We start from the raw sequence: 22088 nt of genomic DNA on the forward strand, positions 1-22088 counted from the left end.
CTGGGCTTGGCTTTTTTTTTTTTTTTTTTAATTTAACTTTGGCAAAATTTTTCTTTTTTTTTTTTTTTCTTTTTTTTCTGCGTGTTGTGTGTGGCAAAAAAAAAAGAGAAAAGTTACTGTCGAGCCAAGTAATTCAGGCGCTCTGCAGGGAGGAGGGGGGAAGAGAAGAGAAGGAAAAAGTTGCTTTTGTTGCTAGCGAGCTTTTGCTGCCTTGATGTGACTACGGGCAAGCGACTGCAGAGAGGGCCGGCGTGCGAGTGCCGGCAGCGCGGCTTCCCGCCTCCTCACGCCGGCAGGCTTGCGAGCGATCGGCGGCTCCGCTCCCCGCGGCCCCCTCGGAGGCGGCCCGGGCTGCTCGCTCGGCTCGCTCGGCCCGCAGCGGCGTGTGAGCGCCCGCGCGGGGCTCTGCCCGTCCCGGGCCCGCGCGGGGTGCGCGGGGGCGGCTCCCGGCGGCCCCCTCCGCCCGTTGCCATGGTGCCGCGGCCCGGCGTGCTGTGGGCAGTGGCGGCGGCGGCGCTGGCGCTGCTGGTCCGGCGGGCGGCGGCGGCGCTGGCGGGGCCGGTGGTCCGCTGCGAGCCTTGCGACGCGCGGGCGCTGCAGCAGTGCAAGCCCCTGCAGCCCGACTGCGCCGAGCGGGTGCGGGAGCCGGGCTGCGGCTGCTGCTTCACCTGCGCCCTGCGCCTGGGGCAACCCTGCGGCATCTACACGGAGCGCTGCGGCGCGGGGCTTAGCTGCCAGCCGCGGCGGGAAGAGGCGCGGCCGCTGCAGGCGCTGCTCGAGGGCCGCGGGCTCTGCACCAACGCTACGGCGGGCAGCAAGCTGCGGGCCTTCCTGCTGCCGGGACCGCACGCTGCAGGTAAGGGGCTGCGGCCGGGGTGGGGACGGGAAGGAGGTGGCTTTCCTGCGCGCCGTTCTCCCTCTTGGCTGTTTTTTTTGCTGGGCTGTTGTTTTTTTTTTTTTTTTTGTTTTGTGTCTTTTGGGGGTTTTTTTTGTTCGTGCGTTTTTTCTTTTGCTTTGGTTTTGGTTTTTGTTTTGTGTGTCGCTTTCTTTTGTTTTAAGTTACAAAGGGAGCAGCATGAGCAGGGAGGCGTGGGCGAGCTCGCGGCCGAGCTCTGTCTCCGGAAACGGCCCTCGCTCGCTGCCCGCCTGCTGCCGGCCCGGGGGCGGGGGGCTCTGCCGGGAGCCACGTAGTCGAGTTTGGGATCGTTTAGAAGGAGGCGTGCTTTGGCCGAAGGAAAGGACAATTTACCTCTTATAACTTATTTATGTATATACCGGTTTTCTTCAACACCGATGCTGAGAAGTAGCTCCTCACAAAAGAGACAGGGCTGGTTCTTTTTTTTTTTTTTAAAAAAAAAAAAAAAAAAAAAAAGAGAGTGGGGGAGGGATTGTATGTGGCTTCTGCGGTGCATGGGACTGGCAGGCTACAGAGCCTGGATGGAGAGAGAGAGAGAGAGAGAGTGTAATCTTCGCAGTTTGTCGCCGGTGTACATGGAAACAGAGTGAGCAAAAACTCGAGAGTGGGGTGTAACTCTGCACTGCAGCGTGGGTAGGTCAGGGAAGTCTAGGCACAGAGAGGAGCAGACAAACAAAAGACGAATTTAAGTATCCCTTTGGCCTGGTAAAGTGGTTACTCAGAACAAAGCATTTGCACCACAGTGCACAGTTGGTTTTTTGTCTGTACTGCAAATAAATCCTTGTTCAAACGAAGATTTCCTGTACCTCTTCCATGTCTTGTAAGTGAGATGTTCACAGAATGGGTTTTGTTTGAAAAGGAAGGGATGGTTGAAAAAAGTTCTGTTAGCATGCACATTTTTAAAACATTTTAAAAAAGACAGGGAAAATTGGGATTCAAATTGAGAGAGCACGGTCCCTCTGTGCAAGCGTTTAACTAAACTTTGCTAACCAACAGCAAGTATGTTAACATTTATTTAATAGAAAAGTGTGTCAAAAGGCTTTCCACTGTTTGCGTTTTTAAAAAGCCGAAAGATTTTCTGCCCGGTTGTAGGGACTCTTTGACTAGCCATTCCTTAGCTGAGAAAGTAGCACCAATGTTTCAGTTAACTGCCTGCTAGAATAATAGGTGATGCTTTATTATAATTATTTATGTGCTGCTTCCAAGCTGTGACAATTTGAATGAGACTTTGGAGGTATTAACTGAAATTTTTAATCTCCTTGGAACATCTAGTCGCTTCCCTCATCATATGAACTTGACTCATTCTGTTCATCCTTGGAGTAAAACTGGTAACAAGAAGCATCTCCTCAGTACTTAGGACTTGGTGGCATTTAATCTAGGAGTAGTGCTTTCAACAGTGGCTATTAGAGAAAGGGAAAGACTGAGTTGTATTTAGCTAAAAATCTTTCCATTTTCAGCTGAATTCGTATTTCTGCATTCTTGGCTGGGGGAGAGCTCTGTCTTTGAAATCAGTAGGAGCTTTTGATTCCTTAAAAAGTGCATAGTAGGACCCTCACAGCTCACATTCAAGAAGTGAAGCTTGCAAACCTGATGTGCAAGAAGGAAGAAGTACGCAGAACCTATATGACACATAGTGCCCACTTCCTCATGAGGACCACTCCACTCCCAGCTCTCAAGCCAGCACTCCCTGGTACACACACCTCTCTGAGCAGGATCACATAATTTCCTTTATATGCAGCTAGGTCGTGCATCACGTGCTAATCTGCTGGTCCTTCCTAGTTCACAGAAGTTGCTAGAAGTTTGTACAGAGTAAAGTATATTACAATAGCGTTATAACAGAAACTGTAGTAGGTCACTGACTTTCCAGTTGTTCTATTTGGACACAAAAGTGTTAAATAGTAGTGTGCATTTGAAATCCTTTCAATCTGTTAAAAATAAAAAGAGAATGGGTAGCTCTCATGGCAGTTCCGTTTCTCTTATGAGGACGTAAACCTAGCATGGCACCAAGTTTTGTGAAACTGAGTTAATAAAATATGATTTACAGTTTAAAATGTGGCAATATGGCCTTTTCAATCTCAAGTGTAAGATGTACTATTGAACTACAGTGGCCTTTCTGAACTGAAATGACCAGACATGGTCATGGATGCTCAATGCATGTTAAGAATATTTTCTACTTTTTTTTTTTTTTTTTGGTAGAAGAGAAAAATTAATGAACTGGACTGATTTCAGAAGACCTAGATTCAGGTTTATAACATTTTAGTGGCTCATTTCTTGCCAATTTCATTGAGAATGTGGGGGAAAAAATACTACTGTTTCAGAACAGGACACTAAACCACCAGAAATATGTTCAAATACCACTGAGAGTCTGAGTTAAACCCACAAAAACCAGGAAATTTGGACTTAGGACTTAAACTTCCTTAATCCATTTGCACTGTGATTTGGATTTTCCTGGTCAATTATGTCCATTGCCAGCAGTGGCTGCACTAAAACCACCAGTACCAAAATATTAACTCAGAACCCTCTTCCTCTTATGTTTCTTCTCCCATTCCTGTGTATTGGCAGTGCCACTGTACTCCCTGTGTAGAAATATTTAACATTAACAACCTATGTGAACATGGACTTTTAATACTGAATTTCTCAGCTTTTGTGAATTTTTTTTTTAGTAAGTCATCAAGTATAACTTTAGTATAAATTATAATTTTACTGGATGTTATCATTGAGGACTCCCAATAGGATTTCCTTAAATAAAAAATAAAATTTAAAAAAATTAAAAAAGAAAAGTGGTCAGCAGCTAAGACAGCAAAGCAAATAGTGGAGTATGTTAGGACTACCTTAACTGGAAAAATTCTCTGGAGGAAATGCAAGTAGTTACAGTTGCGCTGCAGGAGTCTCCTAACAGAGAGAAATGCAGCATAAACAAAAACCTTAGAAGGTACAGGAACACTGAACTTATGTAGTATGTTAGAAAAATGTGCTTCTCCTGACTTTTTGTGGATGGTAGTTTAAAGAGAAAATATTTTTGAAGCTCAAGATGAAAACAGTGTTTGTCCTTGGAACCACTACAGAATGAATGGCGGTTTTTGTCCATTACTTTGAAAATGTGTTTTGTACACCAAGATGGTTTTTTATTTTAATAGCAGAGAAATGAAAGTGTGCTGTTCTTTTTCTAACCCGTTCTGTGTGTTGAATAAAGTAAAGAAAAAAAATTAAAAAGGCTAATTAGAATCAGGAAACTCAGCGGGCTAGATTTGATAGTATTAACTTCTTAAAAAAAAAAAAAAAAATTACGGCCCTGGGACTGGCAGAGCCACACTGCAGCCCGTAATTGCCCGAAGCCGGCCGCGTTTATCCGGAGTTGATGAAGTCAGCAGGAGCGGAGGGGAGGGATCCGCGCCGCGGCGCCGCTGGGCTTGCGGCGGGCTTCGCTCCTGCGGCGCGGGCCTGCCCCCTGCCGCCGGCCGGCGGCACTGCAGCGGGCCCTCGGGGGCCGCGGCTCCCGGGAGAGTTTCCCGGTCTCAGGTACAGCCTGCGCAGGCTGTGCAGCTGGGCACTTTGCGAGGACGCGCTGAGCATGGGAATGCTTCAGTTACAAAACTTTTTGCGTGGCAACAATGGTGCTTGACACATGGGGAATGCTACATAGTTAATCTTTTTCGTATATTGCTGTTTTGTGAAAAGGAAAATTAAACGCAGAGCCTAATGTAGTTGCTTGTTTGAGGAGAGACCTCATTGTGCTCTACAGCTTTCTTAGAAGAGGAAGCAGAAGGGCAAGCACGAATCTCTTCTTGATTGTGACCAGTGATAGGATCTGAGGGAATGGCATGAACCTGTGTCAGGGGAGGTAAAGGTTAGATATTATGTAAAGGTTCTCACTCAGAGGGTGGGTGGCCTCTGCAGAGAAGTGGTCTCACCAGCAAGACTGACAGCATTCAAGAAACATTTGGACAATACTGTCAGGCACGTGGTTTGATTCTTGGTGCTGTCCTTTGCAAGGCCAGGAGTTGGACTTGAGGAGCCTTGTGGGTCTCTTCCACCTTAGGATACTCTGTGATTCTATGTTTCTATGCCCTTGCCGACACAGCCGCCAGCCAAGTAACATTGTTTCTTCTGCATTTGTTCTTTTTGAAGGAAATTTCAGTGATTCAGAAGAAGACAGGAGTACCAGCAGCGTAGAAAATCCGGCCATTCCAAACTCTCACAGGGTGCCAGATTCCAAGTCACATCCACCACACATCAAAATAGATATCATCAGGAAAGTGCAAGCCAAAGATACACAACGCTATAAAGTTGAATATGATTCACAGAGTACGGATACATTGAATTTCTCTTCTGAATCCAAACAAGAGACTGAATATGTAAGTATTTTTTGTAAATAGGAGGGCATTTGCTAGCCTGTGAATGTGTGTGTGTGTGTGCGTCTGTGTGTATACATATGCATGTTGTGCATATGAAAAGATAAATAATTACACTAAATAGCTAAAGAGTGGTAATTGTTACAGCCTTTTAGGACATTCTGGCATTTTAACAGGTGAATCTATTGACTCTGCAAATGCATACACAATCAGCAGACCAAGAAGATTGTGCTCAGGAAACATATAGGGCTAATGTAATGATGTTTACATCAATACAAGCATGACTTCAACTAAAGCTTCTTAGAGGCCGAAAGTTCTTGTTCCTCCCTGTAATTGTCGTACATTTGTTTGAGAGGACTTGGAGTGTCATCATTAAACTTGGTTTCAAACTGCGTAATTGAATTGCAATAATGGAGAAAAGATGTTTCTCATTGAGCATTCATGCTCATGCACTGTGTTCATACATTGCCTGGTGCAAATCAAGGGAGATAGGCTGAGCTGAAGATTAGGGTCTTGACTAGTCAGTCACTATATGACATGCTGAGCATCACCTCCACTTGCAGTTGCTGTAGGTGCTACTGCCTAAACACAAAGTCTCGTGGTTACATGAGTTGCCATTGCTTCCTACTGACTGTGCCCAGTGAATTTGCAGGGCAGTCAGAGTATGGTTAATCTGAGGCCAAGAGTAATAATTCTCTTCCTGGACATCCAGCTGATAATCTGTGCCTTAGGACAGATGGCTTGAAAAATGCATCTTGATATGCTTTGGCATTTTATCAAAACATGCATGGTAAAAGCAGACATGGCTTCTCATCCTCAAAAGAAGGTTTTGAAACTTGTACGAGGTGAAAACCTCTGCCTGAAGAGAGTGTGACTTCCAAGAGTAGCTTCATTTTTAGTTTGTCACTGATGTCCAGCCATCTAGTTATATTGCTTCAGTATCTGCCTTCCAGTGTGTCCTCTTCCCAAAAAAGTGAAGAAAAAGTGCCATCACTAAAGGAATGAAAGTTGGTTGCTTGAGGAAATAGATTCTTAACTAGGATGAGTAGGGATAGTTGGTACAGGTGAGCAAAGGTATACTAGTTTACCAAGGCTGCTGGTTTCTTTAAGAACTTGAAATAAGTCCATCAGGGACAGGTGCCTTTGCCAGCAAATGCTCTTCTAGCTGTGTCTGCATGTTAGCTTTTGATACTGGTCTGGCTGACTTTGGAAGCTTACTTCAAAATAAAAATTTTTAAAATCTCTTGTTTGGGATCAAATCTTTGAATATCTGTCACTTGCAGTCAGTACGTTTGAGCAGTAAGAGAAGCCATTTAAAGCCCATGCTTAGAACTTATGGGACTGGTTCAGAAAGAAAAAGTGAAGGTAACAAGGAAGGTCTTTACTGGCCAAAAAACTCCATTTCAATCTCCACTGGTACTATAGAGATGATATGCTTTCAGATACTCACATTAAAAGGTCCTTTACATGAACAAACTATTAGTACTACCACTTGAAAGTATGAATGTCATTACTTCACTAATTAAAAACAGCCCCAAATGAGTCTTTGTGCCAATGTAGCAACTTAAGTATTTTTAAACCATGAAACCATGCAAAGAAATTTTTTCATGTCTCTGCTGAAGAAGTGGGCTGGTGGTACACCCAGATAGGAGCATAGCTAAGCACAGAGTTTGTAGGCTGTGACTCTTGAATTGTGATCCCACTGCTGACACTGACTGCTTTCTTGGCCTCTGGCAAAATGTGAAGCTCTCTGCTCTTGATTTTCTGACTTCAAAGTGGGGCTCATCATGCTTTATTCTCCCTACCCTGAAGGGCTGCCGTGAGATAAAATTAGTTGGTGTTTGAGACATGCTCTTAGAAGTGCTTCTGGAAGCTCTTTTTGGCTCATTGTCCTAGAGCTAATCCTTACTACCTTGTTGTCAGCCTTTTTCAGATGAAGAAAGAGAGGAAAAAATGTGATGTGCTTATCTAATGAGACTGCTGTGTGCAACTGGTCCTCTGTGTGACTGCATCTATTTGATTCAGTTGAAATTGGGAATTGTTGTCCAAGTTGAGGTATTTTATATATACATTATGCCAAACCACTTATTTTCAATTGAATCAATTTAATTTAAGCTTTCAAATCCAGCAGAATCACAAAAAATCAAATGTCACTGGGGAAGGCCTATCCTGTAATGTATTTCCAGTGGCCTACTTTCTTCTTTTCCCACGTGGTGCAAGGCCAGCTTTTCCAAACTTAAGTTATATTCTGTGTGACTGATTCACATACCAGTTAACCCTTCCCAAAGGTATTTGTGACTGCGATTTCAACAGCCTGTATGTGCCTCAGCATAGCATAAGGCTTTCAATCTTTAGAAATCAGTTTATCTTGAATAGAGCAGAAAGTCAGAATTTTTTTTTTTTTTATGAATGATCTCCTTTTGACATATTCAGCCATCTCTTTGTTTTAATGGATTTGTTTGGATTTGTGCTTTTTTTTGTCCTTTAAAGATTTATTAACTCTTGAGTGAAGGATGGATTTTGGGAGTGAAGTTTCATTTGTGTTTTCTAAAACATGCTTGTTAACAGGGTCCATGTCGTAGAGAAATGGAAGACACTTTAAACCACCTAAAGATCCTGAATGTCTTGAGTCCCAGGGGCTTTCATATTCCAAATTGTGACAAGAAGGGATTCTACAAGAAAAAGCAAGTAAGTACAGAGTTTTTATTGTTTTAATTAATGCATTTCACCTTTTCTGCGTCTTTGTTGAAGGATCTTGCCAGCAAGGTTCTTTATATATAATTTTCCAGAGGAACTAGGTAATTTCCAGTTTTAGGACCTGATCCAATAGTGCTGAACCTTGTCAAGTGGGGATAATATTTTTGGTTTTTGTTGATCATGACAACAGATTTATTTGAGAAACTGCATACCTAATCACACATGGGTTGACTGGTGTCCTAGATACTAATGCCCTTTAGTTTAAAAAAAGCACTGCCTCTACAATAACCCACAGAGCTAATGTTGCAGTCACCATATGACTGCAATAGATCAATGCTTTGAATTGTAAATAGCTGCTTGAGAGTTCCTAGAAGACTACACTGGATCATATTACATAAAGCAACTTGAGAAAGGTATGTATCTGTCCTTTATGGGCTACACAGATCGCTTCCAAAATCCAAGTCATGTTATCGTGAAAATGATACTTCTAGTAGTTACTCTGCAGCAAGGATGGCTTCTCAGCCTTTTCTGGTTCTGAGGTTGTGACCTTTCTTAACAAATGCCAACCAAAACTGTGGGTATTTATGCTTTAGTTGTGTTGGATTGAGCTACGGCAGCATTCTCCTTTCAGTGCTGCCATTGCAGCTTGTTCAGAACTTGGGAAAGTGCAAGATATGTCAGGTTCTTTGTTTAGTGGGCACATCCTTTTTAATTTCAGTGTTTACGTAGTGGCCTGCCTCCAAATATATGTTTCTTGGTATAATTCCAAAATTTCCTGGATTCAAAGGTTTCTTTAAGACTTTTCTCAAGAACAAATTTTGTTTGTGGACCATCATGTCTTTCCCTTCAGGTTTACGCAGATCAGCCTATCTCTGGTAACCAAAGGAGTGGTTGATAGCTAATGCAGTTCATTGGTTGGAAGTGAGAGATCAACCTCTGACTAGGCAACCTTATTTTGGGAATGGTATCTCTCCATTTTTTGGCTTTCAGCTTTCTTAGAAACAGTCTTTCCCTTTCTAGTATTCTGTGGAGCTCTGCAGTAAACTGTCAGTGTCAGGTGGGGCATTTATAACAGGGATGAGATTTCCAGCCTTCCTTTTTGCCATCAGTCCAGCACTGACAGTGCTGTTTGACCTTTGGTACATGCTGCTGAGCTTTTCTATGCTTTCCAGCTTTTCCTGAGCAGGTGGTGGCAACTCTTAAGCAGGGGAAGTTTCTTTTTGTTGCCTGGAGCTTTGAGAAGCCTGCATCAGCCATGTTGTGCTGTGTGTAAACTAGCAGAGAGCAATGCTCACATCTCAAGCTGCTTGTGTTCAGAAAATGCATTGGGCTTCTATGCAGAGTGAGACTAGGACCGTGTTTTGTGCTTGGTTCATAAAAGTATTTTGTTAGCTGCTTTAGAACAGCAAATCATTTGACTGTATTCAAGGCACTCAAGTGTGCCATAGCCCTTTTCCTTCTATATGTATTATAGAAGACTGAAGACTGGTATTTACTTTGTTCAGTAGACCTTCCTTTCATCTTTCTTCAGACTCTAAGGTTTTTACTTTGTCTGCAAAAATGTGGTGGTTTGCAAGTAATCAATTTACTACATTATGTGTAGTAAATTGGATCCACAGTAAGCATGTATTAAAGTGTCTTACTTGAAAGGAGGACTGTATTTTAAAGTTTAGTCAAAGCTCTAACACCAAGGCAAAAATAGGAAATACAAAGAAAAAACATAGGAAAGATAAAAATCTTGCCTAGTATTTGTTCCTAGAAGCTGATTTATGAGAATAATGTGTTGGTACAAGGCAAATAGACACTTCTGTCCTCTGTGTATTGTCTGTGCTGCCTGGAAACTTTCAAAATTTAAGGTTCCTGCACTATGTGCAATAGCCCATCTGGTCAGCATACACAGAGAATGAAGGGACATTTTCATGCCTAGCCAGCCTTGTTAAGCACTGTGCCAATTTACATAGGTCCAGTAGTTTCAATGGTAGTTTGAAATGACTCAGGGTTTTGCAAGAGATGCCCACAAAGGGAGATCACATGAGTAAACATTCTACATGATATTCACTTGGGTTACTGATTCTGTAAAAGAACATTGATCAATCCTGGTGACAAGCCCTCAGAGATGGGACTTACAGATGCAGCCTGCTTCTCTCACCAACAAAATACAAACCAAAAATAATAGTTGCCCTCACAGAATTAACTTTGAATTGTAAATAGCTGCTAGGAATAAAACATCAGTTTGAAAAGTGTGTGAGTTCAGTCCAGATCAAATTAACTGGTCTGCAAGGAATTGTGACAATTGTGTTTGGGTTTTTTTTTGAAGCATCAGCATGTACGTCTGATATTTTAGATACTGTGAGCAGATGTCTAATTTCATTAACAGAATTCTATGCTGTTTTATTAATTTGTTTCATGCCATTATTAGCCATGTTCAATCTGCAATTGAATTATATTCTATTGTTACAAAATTCAGAGTAGTAGGTTAGGAAGAAGATAGTAAATCCATTAAAAATGTCTGCAAGCTAGGCATTTTGAATTCTAGAAACAGTTGCCAAAACCACTGTCTAGGATGAGAATGTAGTAGGTTTCAGATTGTAGAAACCTGATCACGCTGGCACCATTAAAACTCATTCTCTCATATTCTGCCTTTCTGCTCATCTAGTCTTCTAGCCAAGTTGAAAGCACTTATTTTTCGTGACATTTGTGGATATCTAGGAATTGACTTTTCAGGAACAACCATGAAGAATAACTTGCATCTGTGAAACACTTCTAAGAACATAAATTCATGTGTCAGGGTATAATATGAAAAATAGTTCATAGCTTTTGTTTATATATAAACTTTAAAATCAGACCTGTTAAAATTTATAATTCTTTGTCTTAATCACACATGTAAGGTTGTACTATTCAATTGTGCTACATAGGTATATTTATGCATAATTAGTTGATACAGGCACATTCCTACCCCAAGTATGGGAAAAAGGTTTTGATGAAATTAGAATTATTATATTGGGCAATTACTAGAATTGCCCCATGTTTCTATACTGGAGCCAGATACTCACCTAAATGTGAGCTGGGATCGTTCCACTGAAAACAGAGCTGCACTTGCCAGGAGCCAAAACAGCCTGAGGTATATGTCAATGTCTGCAGTCTGTTCCTGAAGACCATGGTGGTAGCTCCATGGAGGCCTCTGGATTGGCCAGGAATTCAGTGGGATACCATATGCTTTGATGTGCCCCATGAATGCATCTGCAGTATTTCTTTGTGGAAGGGAGAGGAGCAGGTGGCATGGGAATGGCAGCTGTTTCTATCAGAAGTAATTAGTCTCCACTGCTTGGGCAGTTTTCCAACTTTTTCAACTTATGAAGTCATACAGAATAGCTGGGCAGAGCCTAGAAATGTATGTGGAATATAAAATTTGTAAGAGCAAATATTTAGATATTTATGTTTTTCCATATGACCTGTTTACTACTTCTGTAGAGAGTGTTGGCTGTTTCAGGATAAATGCATCACTTTTTAAGCAGAAGTGCTTTACTATTGACAGCATGGCTGAGTGGGTAGGAAAAAACACTTGGAAAAGATGTTTTCTCATAGAGTGTTATTTCAGCTGTAGAATGATCTTTGCTTTTCAAATGGATTATCTAGAGGAAGTAAAAAAAAAAGTAGTAGGGAAGGTGTTTCTGCAGATTAACTTCATGTAGTAATTACTTCTGAAAATTGATTGTGCAACCGGTAAAAGCAGTTAAAGCCTCCAACAGCATAAGAACTTTAATTGATCATTTGTTTTGAGAGTGATGCAAGTCTATGAATCAGTGAGAGTTGTGTAATATTCTTCATATAGTCTTTCTAAAAGGGGACGCTATGTTACTATTATTAGCAGAAATGTAGTTTCATTGCCAGAGCACCAGCCTGGCAGCCAGAAGCCCTATGCTCTTTGGGCTCCATCTGTGCCTACTTTGTTGGGATAACAACTCTAGAAGTGCTGGCTCAGTTTCCTTTTTGTAAAATTAAATTGTGCAAATGTTGTTATTAATTCCTCTGTTTTGAGCATGAATTTAAGTCGTTAATAATTCTTAAGCTGGAGTCCAGTCCATTCACCTCCAAAACTGAAGAAAAATTTCCTTTGACATCAGTGGACGTTGAGCAATCATCCATGGAAATCCTGGAGAATACATGTAAATTCTAGTCAGGCTTTTGAGACAATAAATATAAGGTTTAGGACTTATGCTTAAAGATTAGTAACAGATAAGAACTGAACTGCAGGTAACCATTTAGTTCAGTGAATTATTAATGTAGCTGTTCTCTTAGTAGGTTTAAACTTCTTTACCCTCTTCTAAAACTAAGCTGATATGTATGTTAAGCTGGACCTTGTCATCCTGCTGCTGTCCATTTCCATAGGGCTAATGCAGATTTGTACAAAAGAAGACATTGCATTATTTCTACATTGGGCTTTTTAACTCAATAATATATGAGAAGGATGGTTTAATTTGCAGTTATGCTGAATAACATTACATAATTTATGGTAAAATAAAATAAACAAGATAGTGACTTGTTTGAGAAAAATTGTACCTAATGTGTGACCTGCTTCCATCTCTTTCGCAAGATTTTAGTGAACATGGTCTACCCTACTCCATGCTGCCACAAATTAATTGTCTCATAGTCCAGTGTGCTGGTGCAGGCTGTTCCAAAGTGTTCTGAGACACCCAACTAGACAGTGGAAAGGATCAGTCCCAACACTTGCTTCATGTTTTCTTGTGTACCTGCACATGGAAAAGGCACTCATGTGAGCCACTGCCATAGCCTCCTGAGCTATTGGGCCATGCCCATGAGCCTCTGGAGAACAAGAATAGAGGGATAGTGATGACATTTACCAGATTGTACCAGCCTGAACTTCTGAAAACTTCAGTTACTCTGAATGGATCTCAGAGGAAACAATTGCTCTGCTTGAATAATAGACTTGACAGTGTTGAGGGACATAAGTAGCACCAGTCCAGCCAATCTTCCTTCAAATTGGCAATGCAACAGACAAAACCACAGGAAATTGGGTGTGCTTGTGTCACTGCCTCTTTTGTGAGTACATCCTGAGTAAACAGCCACCTTTGCATTTGGAAATTCTGAATGACCAAATCACAAAACATGAGCTGACAGGGAGACTGTGTCTTTACAGTGAGGCTGACCGTTGCAAACCTACTGAGATTCTCAATAAATCTTATGAACAGGTAAAACCCTTGCAAGGTTGTAGTGGTTCATGGTAATGTAACTGTGTCCAGGGTTGCATACTGAATGCAGCCTGCTGCATGTCATCTCCTTTAGTCTACTTTTTGCCATTCTTGCTTCCTTGGGAGGAGCATTACTTACTTAGTATGTAGTAGACTTTATAATGCATGTTTACTGCATTACTGCTGCTAAAGAGGTTCAGTGTTATTGCCTGTGATAGTTTCAGGTTGGTCAGCATTACTGGCAAATTCCAGCATTTAACTTAAAGCTAATGTGTTATATACTAATAAATACACAATTTTTTTGGATAGGAAAACAGACATGTAAAGTTCTAGTCCACCTAGAAGGTTTTGCAATAACCACACTGTAGAAGGATTATGTATCTGTTGATAAGTGTTAGTTACACTTTTGAATTTCTTCCAGTAAACAGATGCAAACCAAGTGTGTTTCTTGCTACAATGGTTGTCTTTGCCAGACCTGTGCTTTAGTGTAGAACATATCTGCTAAATTTTTTTTCTAAAGATGGGTTCCAGTCACTAGCCCATACTGTTGTATTGTATTCAAAGGGGGCAGCTGTGCAGCCAAATATTATAGGGAGCAATTAATAAGTCTATTTTCTGGTAGTTCCCAGTGTTCTCAGTTCTTTATTATATTAGACCCAGAGGGACTGATGGGGAGAGAAGGTAAGTTTTTATTGAAATACTTTGTAGTGGTAATAGATATTCTGTTTGATTCTGTCAGATATGGTCAGGATATTGAAGTGCAGGTATCAAAGGAGCAGGAATACCTGCTGTCTAATACAACAAGTGGAGAAAACAAAATTTGTGCTAACTGGGTCTTTTATTATGTTTCCAGTGTCGCCCATCCAAAGGCCGAAAAAGAGGTTATTGCTGGTGCGTGGATAAATATGGACAGCCACTTCCTGGGTATGATGGGAAGGGAAAAGGAGATGTCCACTGCTATAACTTGGAGAGCAAATGAGGGCTGGGTGCCAGCTCTTCTGGCATCTGTGCATGGCCACTGGACCTCACAGAGACCTTGGAGGGGCTGGGCAAACACTGTGGGACTGCACTGTCTGTGGAGTAACAAGCTCTGCTTCCTGCAGCAGATGGGGAGTTGCAGCTTCTTTGGATGCTGCTGCAGCTGCACCCTGCCACTGACACACCTCGAGCTTCCTATGGGATGTATAGGGACCTCTGAATTCCCATGTAAACCTGCACTATTGATACCCAGAGAGAGAAAAAAAGGCACTTCAGAATGGAATCAGGGAGTCTCCACTGACTTTTTAAAGAATGGTCTGTGACCAATTAGATCCCAAAAGATACTGGGTTTTTCATTTTAAAGAATTTATAGACGTTAAGCCTGTAAAAGTATTAAAAAGAAAAACAAAACCAAAAAACCCACAAGGACTTAAACATAAAGCTTTTTTTACAGGTCTGATGGGAAACTTGTCTTCACGGGTAAAAAGTTTTATAAAAATCTCAAAGAACTTTTTAAAGAAATGTATTTCTAAGATAAAGACATGGCTATTTTTTTCTGTAAAATATATTATGAATATTCTGTTAAGTCTCTATTTAATATAATTGTTTTTTTATAAACTTTATTTAAATGTAACATGTGAATACCAAATATTACACAGTAATTCTAGTGTATACATCTGTATGCAAAGAGAAAGTGAGGTTATGGAATGATTTACAAATACGTTTAGCTCTCTATGCGTACACACTGACCTGTTCTAGGTAAGAGAATTGAATTTTTAGAGCAAAGGAAGTGTTTCCAGAAGGGATTGAGTTTTATTATTTGATATAAGTACAAATGCCAAGATATTATTTTTTTTTAAATTATTTTATTGATAATTCTAATGTACCCATCACTGAATTATGCCACTGGAAAGGATGACAGTCGCACTGAAGCTCTTGGTAAAGCTTTCTTCTGTCTGTACATTGCTTCAGTTTGTGCAACAGGGCTTACATTTCCTTCATTTACTGCTTACACTAATACAGAATATTCACGGACAAAAAATTGCCATTACAGTACTACTCTTTGTATTTGCTTATTTATTTTGAAAAGGTGTATCTATTCTGTGTTGTCTTGGTACATTCTACCAAAGCACTTACTCTGTATGAGGAACTCCTGTTGAAAGCAATGTCAACAAGATGGGGGGATTGTGGACCCTGGGTGTTGAGACCCACGTGTTTCATTTATGCAACACACAATTGTTGCTTACTTTGACTATGGTAGAAATCATTCGCCTGCATCTAAGCATAGAAAAAGAACCATTGGGTTTAAATAGCTAAATTCACTGTCTGTCATGGTGTTATATGTCTTTTTAATTGGAAGAGAAGTGATTTGGTTTTGTTGTGGTATGTGATGCTTTCACATAAGGAAGGCTTCGGCAACATTTTTTTTTGAGGTTGATTGTTTGATGTACTTTGCGAAAAATTCTGTATGACAATGAAATCTGCATAAGGGAAGGTGGCCTGTGAAATGTATCATCTCTCTGGAAAATAATGCCATATTTTGTATATGTATTTATTTATATATTTTATATAAATATTTTATATATTTATATAAATATATATTCTTATATGTCTCACTATAAATGTTTGATGTCACTGTAGAAAAAAGAAGCCATCAACACTGTAATTCCTTGTTGGGTTGGGAACTCCATGAAGACTATGGACATTGGGTTTTCACCTGCTGGGGCTAGGCAGTGTGTTGATGGAGGAGGGGCTGTGGTGCTGAGGAGCCCATTCCTCTCCCACTGCCTGAATTACAGCCATGCTTGTTCCTGCCAGCAAAGGCAAATGTCTAGAAACTCTGATATGGAAGGATTTGGACATGCAGCTTGCCAGGATTGAGGCATCCCATCACTATAACTCAGATATTTAAAGCCTTACCCTGAAATGTATTATCTGAACAGCACTATGAGTGTTCTCCACATCTTTCCAATTTCTGTCTAATGAAATGAGTTCATATCATCATTAAAACTGAAATTTTATAATCTCATGGTAAGAAAAAAATTGTATGTGAAGTGATGCTTACTCCAGGCTAATACAGGTTTCCTGACACAAGGTTACAGAAAGCTTTGTGAAGTGAAGATTTATTGCAATATTTTTACTGCTAAAGCAGATTTAATGCCTGCAAAGATTTGTTGGCAAAATAATAAATGATGGGCTTTTATTTTTTTTTTCAGAGTTGTAAACCAATTCTTTTCAAATAATTTCACAGAGAGAAGAAAGTTGTATATACACCAATGTTTGGGCATATAATCATGGATAAGAAAATAAGGGCTTGATTCATTGAAATGAGTTATTATTTTGCCTCTATTTTTTTAATAACAATCTGGTGAGCCTTCTGAAAACAAAAATCAGCTTCTTGTCAAAAATGATACAGATGCTTTGCAAGGCACAACTTGCAAGCATGTGAGGTGTTTCAACAGCCTCTGACAGGCTTTATGATTTGGGTATTTTGTTAAGTATTTCAATTTTTTAGGTTTTATGCTACAATTAAAAACAAATAAATATAGAAGAAGCTGGCTAGTAGAGGTCATTAAGTCATACTATGAAAAAAAAAACCCCAAACAAACTACATCTCAAGGAGCTAAACCTGATTTAAGCAAGCAATTTGTCACGTGAATATTTAAGAAATGGCCTTCAGCTCCTTTATTAGTACTAACAGTCTTTAGTTATGTAACAGAGAAAACATACAGCCATAAGGGGAAAGAAGAAAGATGTGTGTAAATCAGTTTTATTTTGTTCCCAACAGACATCTTTGAAAGAGAAATTGTGTTTAAAAATAGCCCCAAAAATAAAGTCTCACCTGTCATTTAAAGCTGCATCTTTTCAGAAGTTGCCTTTTAAATATTTCTTACAAGCGCAGTTGCTTGCACTAGTATTGGATACTTGCCATTGTCAATCTGATGTCCCTGTCAGTTGACACGACACTGGTATGAAATGCAAAATAACATTATTATCTGTCTCCAAAGAGATAACTTTTTTAAAATGAAAGAATCAGTGGTAGCTTTTTCCTTTTTTCTTTTTTTTTTTTTTTTTTAGCATTCCTATTTCTGTGAAGACAAAGGTCCAATTCTATACATAAGAGTACTTGTAATTCAAAGATTTTTCTCATGGCTAAGGGCTGCAATTCAAACAAATATATGTATTTGTGGTCCACACCCAAGCAGCAGAATGTGGGCAGCACAAAGTAAATGTATGGGTCAGTATCAGTTCAGAGGAAGACGAGTTACCTCCAGGTCTAAGTTAGAAATGATTCCTACTAAAAGCTGCAGTGAGTGGAGAACTTTGAATTTGGTGACAGAAATTAAACCAATGCATTAGAAAAATCCCTTATGTCTTGGTGCCTTCACTGTCTTCAGCTTCAGTATTTTATTAAGTGAAAGTCCGCTTTTTTCTAGTTTTCAATAAGCTCTTTCGAAAAACTAAGGTGCTCTGAGTTAATATTAAGAAGCCTCTGAAAAAAAATTATAACTTAAAACATTATTTGCACCTCAAATATTTGCATGGCAAGGCATTATAAAAAATCAAAATATGTATTGCAAAACTTGCTGATTTCTTTGTGAGCATGTTTTGTCTCTAGATTGTACCTGGGAACTATATGGAGCCCAGATGAATAAGTATTTATTTTAACATGTGTGATCAATAACTGCATTAATCCCTATAATTGACCAGAATACAAGTTAAAGTTGCCTGCAGACAGCTCTATTATCTTACAAACTCTGAGAAAGTTCCCTTTTTTAATGCATCTACTGTGCTGTAGTTTTTGGAGCCCAGAATATCCTTTTCCACCTCTTTGACATGCCTGCCTTTCAGGGCATAGTGTTAGCTATTAGTGCATGAGGGAAGGAGGATTCATTGAATACCAAAACCACAGAATTAATTCATTTTTAGTACAGTCTGAACTTTTTTTGACTAAATTCCATAGAAACCCTACACAGCATAATTCCTTATTGAACTGAGCCCTAATTTAAGTAGTGGTTTTTCGAACTATTTGGGAAGTCATCTTTGCATATCTCTAGTCACTCTAAAACTGTAAGCAAGGATGGCTCCACAGAGATTTCACATATTAGCAATAGGAATTTAAAGTGTGAAAAGTACTGAGCAATTTTCCTGGAGGCAAAAGCATATTAGTATACAAAATGAAATGTTTATATATGTAGCTGTTTTCTCTGTGGTCCTGCTGTGCCTTTAGAAATCCTTCAATTCTGTTATTTCTACCAGAAGAATATGCTTGCTTCCTCATTTCAAAGGACTCCTTTTTCTTTCTCAACTCCCACTTTTTTGGTTTTTTTTTGAGAGATCCAAAAATAAGATCCAAAAAGGATATCAGAGTATTCCAAGGACAAGATTTCTGTGATCAGTATCAGTAATGGCTTCATCTGCAAGCATGCAAGAATAGGCTCAAGGCCTTAAGAAGAGAAGTCGTTTGGTATGTCCAGTGGACCTGGGTATTTTGGAGATACTCAAAAGCCATCTGGACACAGTGCCAGGCAACCATTCCCCGATGGTCCTGCCTGAGAAGGGAGGGGTGCACCAGGTCACTTCCAGAGTTCCCTTCCAACCTAAACCATCCTTTGAGCCTATGGGCCTGTGAGCCTATCGTTAGCAGTTTGGTGTCCCAAGTTCCAGCACGTGAGATTGTCAATGCAATGTATTGATTGAGAAGATGCTACAACATTTTTTGCCCCAAAGAAAATTTTCTGGTAAAATGTCAACTTGTACAAATTTGTTGTTCATCAGAACAAGCTTTAGTCTTAAAACTCTGCATTTTATTTACTTCTTCCAGTTCAGATTTTGCAGAAGTAAAAGCATATATACCAGCCTTAGAGAAAATCCCATTTAAAAATCTTTCTTTTTGCTTTTACCCTGTACATATGTTAAAAAATGCAAATGACTTCAAGGCAGAATGTTGCTGCTAAAAAACAAATGGAGACCAGGTATTAGCAAAAGCAGAGGGTAATGCTGCAAATCTCAGTTTATCCATGTAGAATTCATGTCCTGCTGCTATATGCATCCTGGCTTTCTGCTTCTGCTGACCTGTCCAAATTCCTTAAGAGCCTTTCTCTGTCAAGGCTGATTTTACCCCACTGCTCTCCCCATGGGTGGGGATGGAACGAAAGGTAGCAAAATTATCTCTGCACAAGAAAGCTGAGGTTTCATGCAGAAAAATCACCAAATCTGAAAAGCTCTAAAGAAAATGTCTCTGAGAAGGACTGCTTTCCATAGTTACTTGTGGTAATACCTTCCAAAAGTGGAAGGACTTGCTTACAAGAGCCAGGTTGAGAGTACATTTCCTCACTCCTTGCAACTGGAGAACAGAGGCTATTTTTGCCTGCTTATGCCATATCGAGAATATTCAAGGTGAAACTTGGTTCCTCTGTCTGCTATGTAATTTGCACTCAGTAAAAAAGACCTAACTGAGCTTGTACAGTTGATTATTGTTTTATCACAGGGGTGCTGCACGCAACCTCCAGCCTTCAGATGCTGCCTTTCTACAGCTGCTATTACCAGGCTACCAGTACTATGTTACTGATGTCCTTCTTCTGTTCCCTTGCTGGGGCTAAAAGCAGTACTTTAGCTGCCAAAGCAGCAATAAACAGAAACTTCAGGCAAAGAAAAAATATGAAAGATGATGAGTATTATAGCCACCATTTGCTCTAGGCCTCCACAAGCATCCCGCACTATGATGCTGTTCCAAAGAACCTCAGCATTTCCACATCAGCTTGGTACATTGCAATTTGCATGATTATGCAATTAAAAGCTTCAGTATAGGCACAAATAGACTGCTTTTTGTTAGCTTATGTCTAGGTTGGAGTAGACTGAGAGCAAGAGGAAGACTGCCTATGCTGTCTTCAGCTTCGCAGAACTATAGCACAATGGCTCTGCTAGAAGAGCTGTGTCTGTTGGTCAGGCACTCCCCCTGATGGAAAATGTGGCTAGTAAGGAAGCAGCAAGAAGTCAAGCATTGCACAGCCCCTGCCTTCCCTTGTGTACCCTTGTCTCTGCTGGGCTGCCCATGCTGCCACTCAGACTTGATAATCCAAGAAGGTGTCTGAAAAGATGAGCAGGAACTTTTTCCAAATAAAACAACTATGATCTGGAATGGACTAAATTTAAATTTATTCATTAAAACTTTCTGCAACATTCAAGAGCACCCTTGCTTCCCAACATCTTTCTCATGGGATGCTACCCCCTCTCCCTGTACCCTCACAGTAGCTTCCTTGCATGAACTTTGCTCTGTGGGGGAGGTTGTAAGTCAGGGGAGGAGAAAAGGAGGGAAAATAACGCCTTTGTTTGTTGGCAGAGCTATCATCAGAGCTATTCTCATTACTCAGAATGCAAGTGCTGGTATGTTTGGGCTCCTGCTCCACTGCTGGTTTTTTGGTACTTACTGGTAATATGGAATAAAGTGCCTGTATTCCCAACAGATCCTCTCCTTTGTTCCCTCACTCCTTTTACTTAAAAATGGCTAGGTAATATAGGGTGGTATGTCAGTAAGAGAACCCTTCCACTCACACCAACTCTGCTACTGTTACCCAATATATACCACCTACCTCAATCTCAGAGTCAAATAAACCCAATTAGGTGTTTGCTAAGGTGCTCAGACCCTACTTTCCTGTGCAGTCTGGATACCTGCCCAGTTCTCAATACAGCAATTGGTCCATAAATGAGAAATGTGTTGGCAAACAGAAAACATGAGACCTGTCTTCAGTGCAGCCTGGGGAGATTGTTTAGGTTAGTGGTTTATCAGTGGAGTGATAGCTGAGGAAAAGTAGACCAACTTCAAAAGTGTTGTCTAAAGGTACTTACAGAACTTGACCACTTGACCACTTGCAGCATGGCGAGAGACTCTAGCTTGGAGTGAGTAGCTTGGGTCTATTTTTTTCAAAGGCATATTTTCTTTATTTTTTTTTTTAGTGCATTATTATTATTATTATGGATTGAGCAGGGGTTAGACATTGGTGTTGTTCTGCAATAGCAAAGCAATGATGTGTGTAGAAACATAATTCTGAAAAGTCAGTGCTGCTAAACTGCTGGTAAAGAACAAACATCTTTACTTCTGACTTTGCAGAGAAAAACCTGCTCTGTTTTAGCAATTTTTCAGGGTTCCCTTGTAATATCTAGTGCTATGGGAGCTGAGTGATTTCCAGAAAGGCAATAAATCCTGTGACACATCTCTACCATGTGCCATTCCTTTCCCTCCCACTTTTCTTCTCCCTGAGGAAAGAAAGCTATAAATGATGCATTTTTCATTTACCTTTTAATTTTTTTCTGTGTTTAAGACTAACATTAGCAAGTGCAAGATCAAAGGAATATGTTTGTTTGTAAAGTAAAAGGCTAAATTTACATGTGCTTAATATCTTAATATGCATTTTGGACTGGGTCTGCAGGAAGATGTTCCCTAAGTTTTTCTTTTCCAAAGCATGTGGTCTTATGGGAGAGAAGTGACAGAGATGCTGATGATCTTTCAGTATTACGGTTGGCTACCCTTCACCACCATTTCTCTACTCCTTTCTCTCCCCTCGCTTTCTGCCAGCTCTAGCTGATACAAATGTGTCTCTGCTGTACACCAAAGCAATGAGCAGAACTGACTAAACATAAGCAGAGGTGCTTATATCAGGTGATTTTTGGTTGTCTTTGGACAGCTTTAAGGGAAACTATGGGTATAAAATGAAGTACAGAGGGCAGTGACCCAATTTCTGTGCTATGAACATTTTGCAGCTGGCAGTAGGCCATGGGCAGGAGGATTCATGGCTGGAAAAATCCCTGCTGCAGCAAACCTGATGGTTTTGGCAGGAAGAATTGATAACTGGGTAGGTAGGGTTCTCAGATGACATGAACCAAACATCACAGATGCTCATCAAGGACCTTCCCACCAGCTAATTTCTTTTCAGG

The 22088-nt window shown here is 40.4% G+C and overlaps 1 protein-coding gene across 1 annotated transcript; it reads left to right on the forward strand.

The window, feature by feature from the left end:
• The first annotated feature begins 456 nt into the window (after positions 1 to 456).
• IGFBP3 (insulin like growth factor binding protein 3) lies at positions 457 to 20619 on the forward strand. The gene is made up of 4 exons (XM_059850717.1): positions 457 to 856; positions 5045 to 5271; positions 7837 to 7956; positions 14029 to 20619. Exons 1-4 carry the CDS (start codon positions 472 to 474, stop codon positions 14152 to 14154), a joined length of 858 nt encoding a protein of 285 aa, XP_059706700.1. The 5' UTR covers positions 457 to 471; the 3' UTR covers positions 14155 to 20619.
• Positions 20620 to 22088: the final 1469 nt, after the last annotated feature.

This window comes from Haemorhous mexicanus, chromosome 1 (assembly GCF_027477595.1).
Source record: "Haemorhous mexicanus isolate bHaeMex1 chromosome 1, bHaeMex1.pri, whole genome shotgun sequence".
Lineage (NCBI taxonomy): Eukaryota > Metazoa > Chordata > Aves > Passeriformes > Fringillidae > Haemorhous > Haemorhous mexicanus.

Bases quoted from the DNA above. Each gene is read 5' to 3' on its own strand.
- IGFBP3 (XM_059850717.1), top strand. From the start codon at position 472: ATGGTGCCGCGGCCCGGCGTGCTGTGGGCAGTGGCGGCGGCGGCGCTG. The intron at 857-5,044 runs GTAAGGGGCTGC...TTCTTTTTGAAG, and splicing joins GCCGGGACCGCACGCTGCAG to GAAATTTCAGTGATTCAGAA. The intron at 7,957-14,028 runs GTAAGTACAGAG...TTATGTTTCCAG, and splicing joins GATTCTACAAGAAAAAGCAA to TGTCGCCCATCCAAAGGCCG.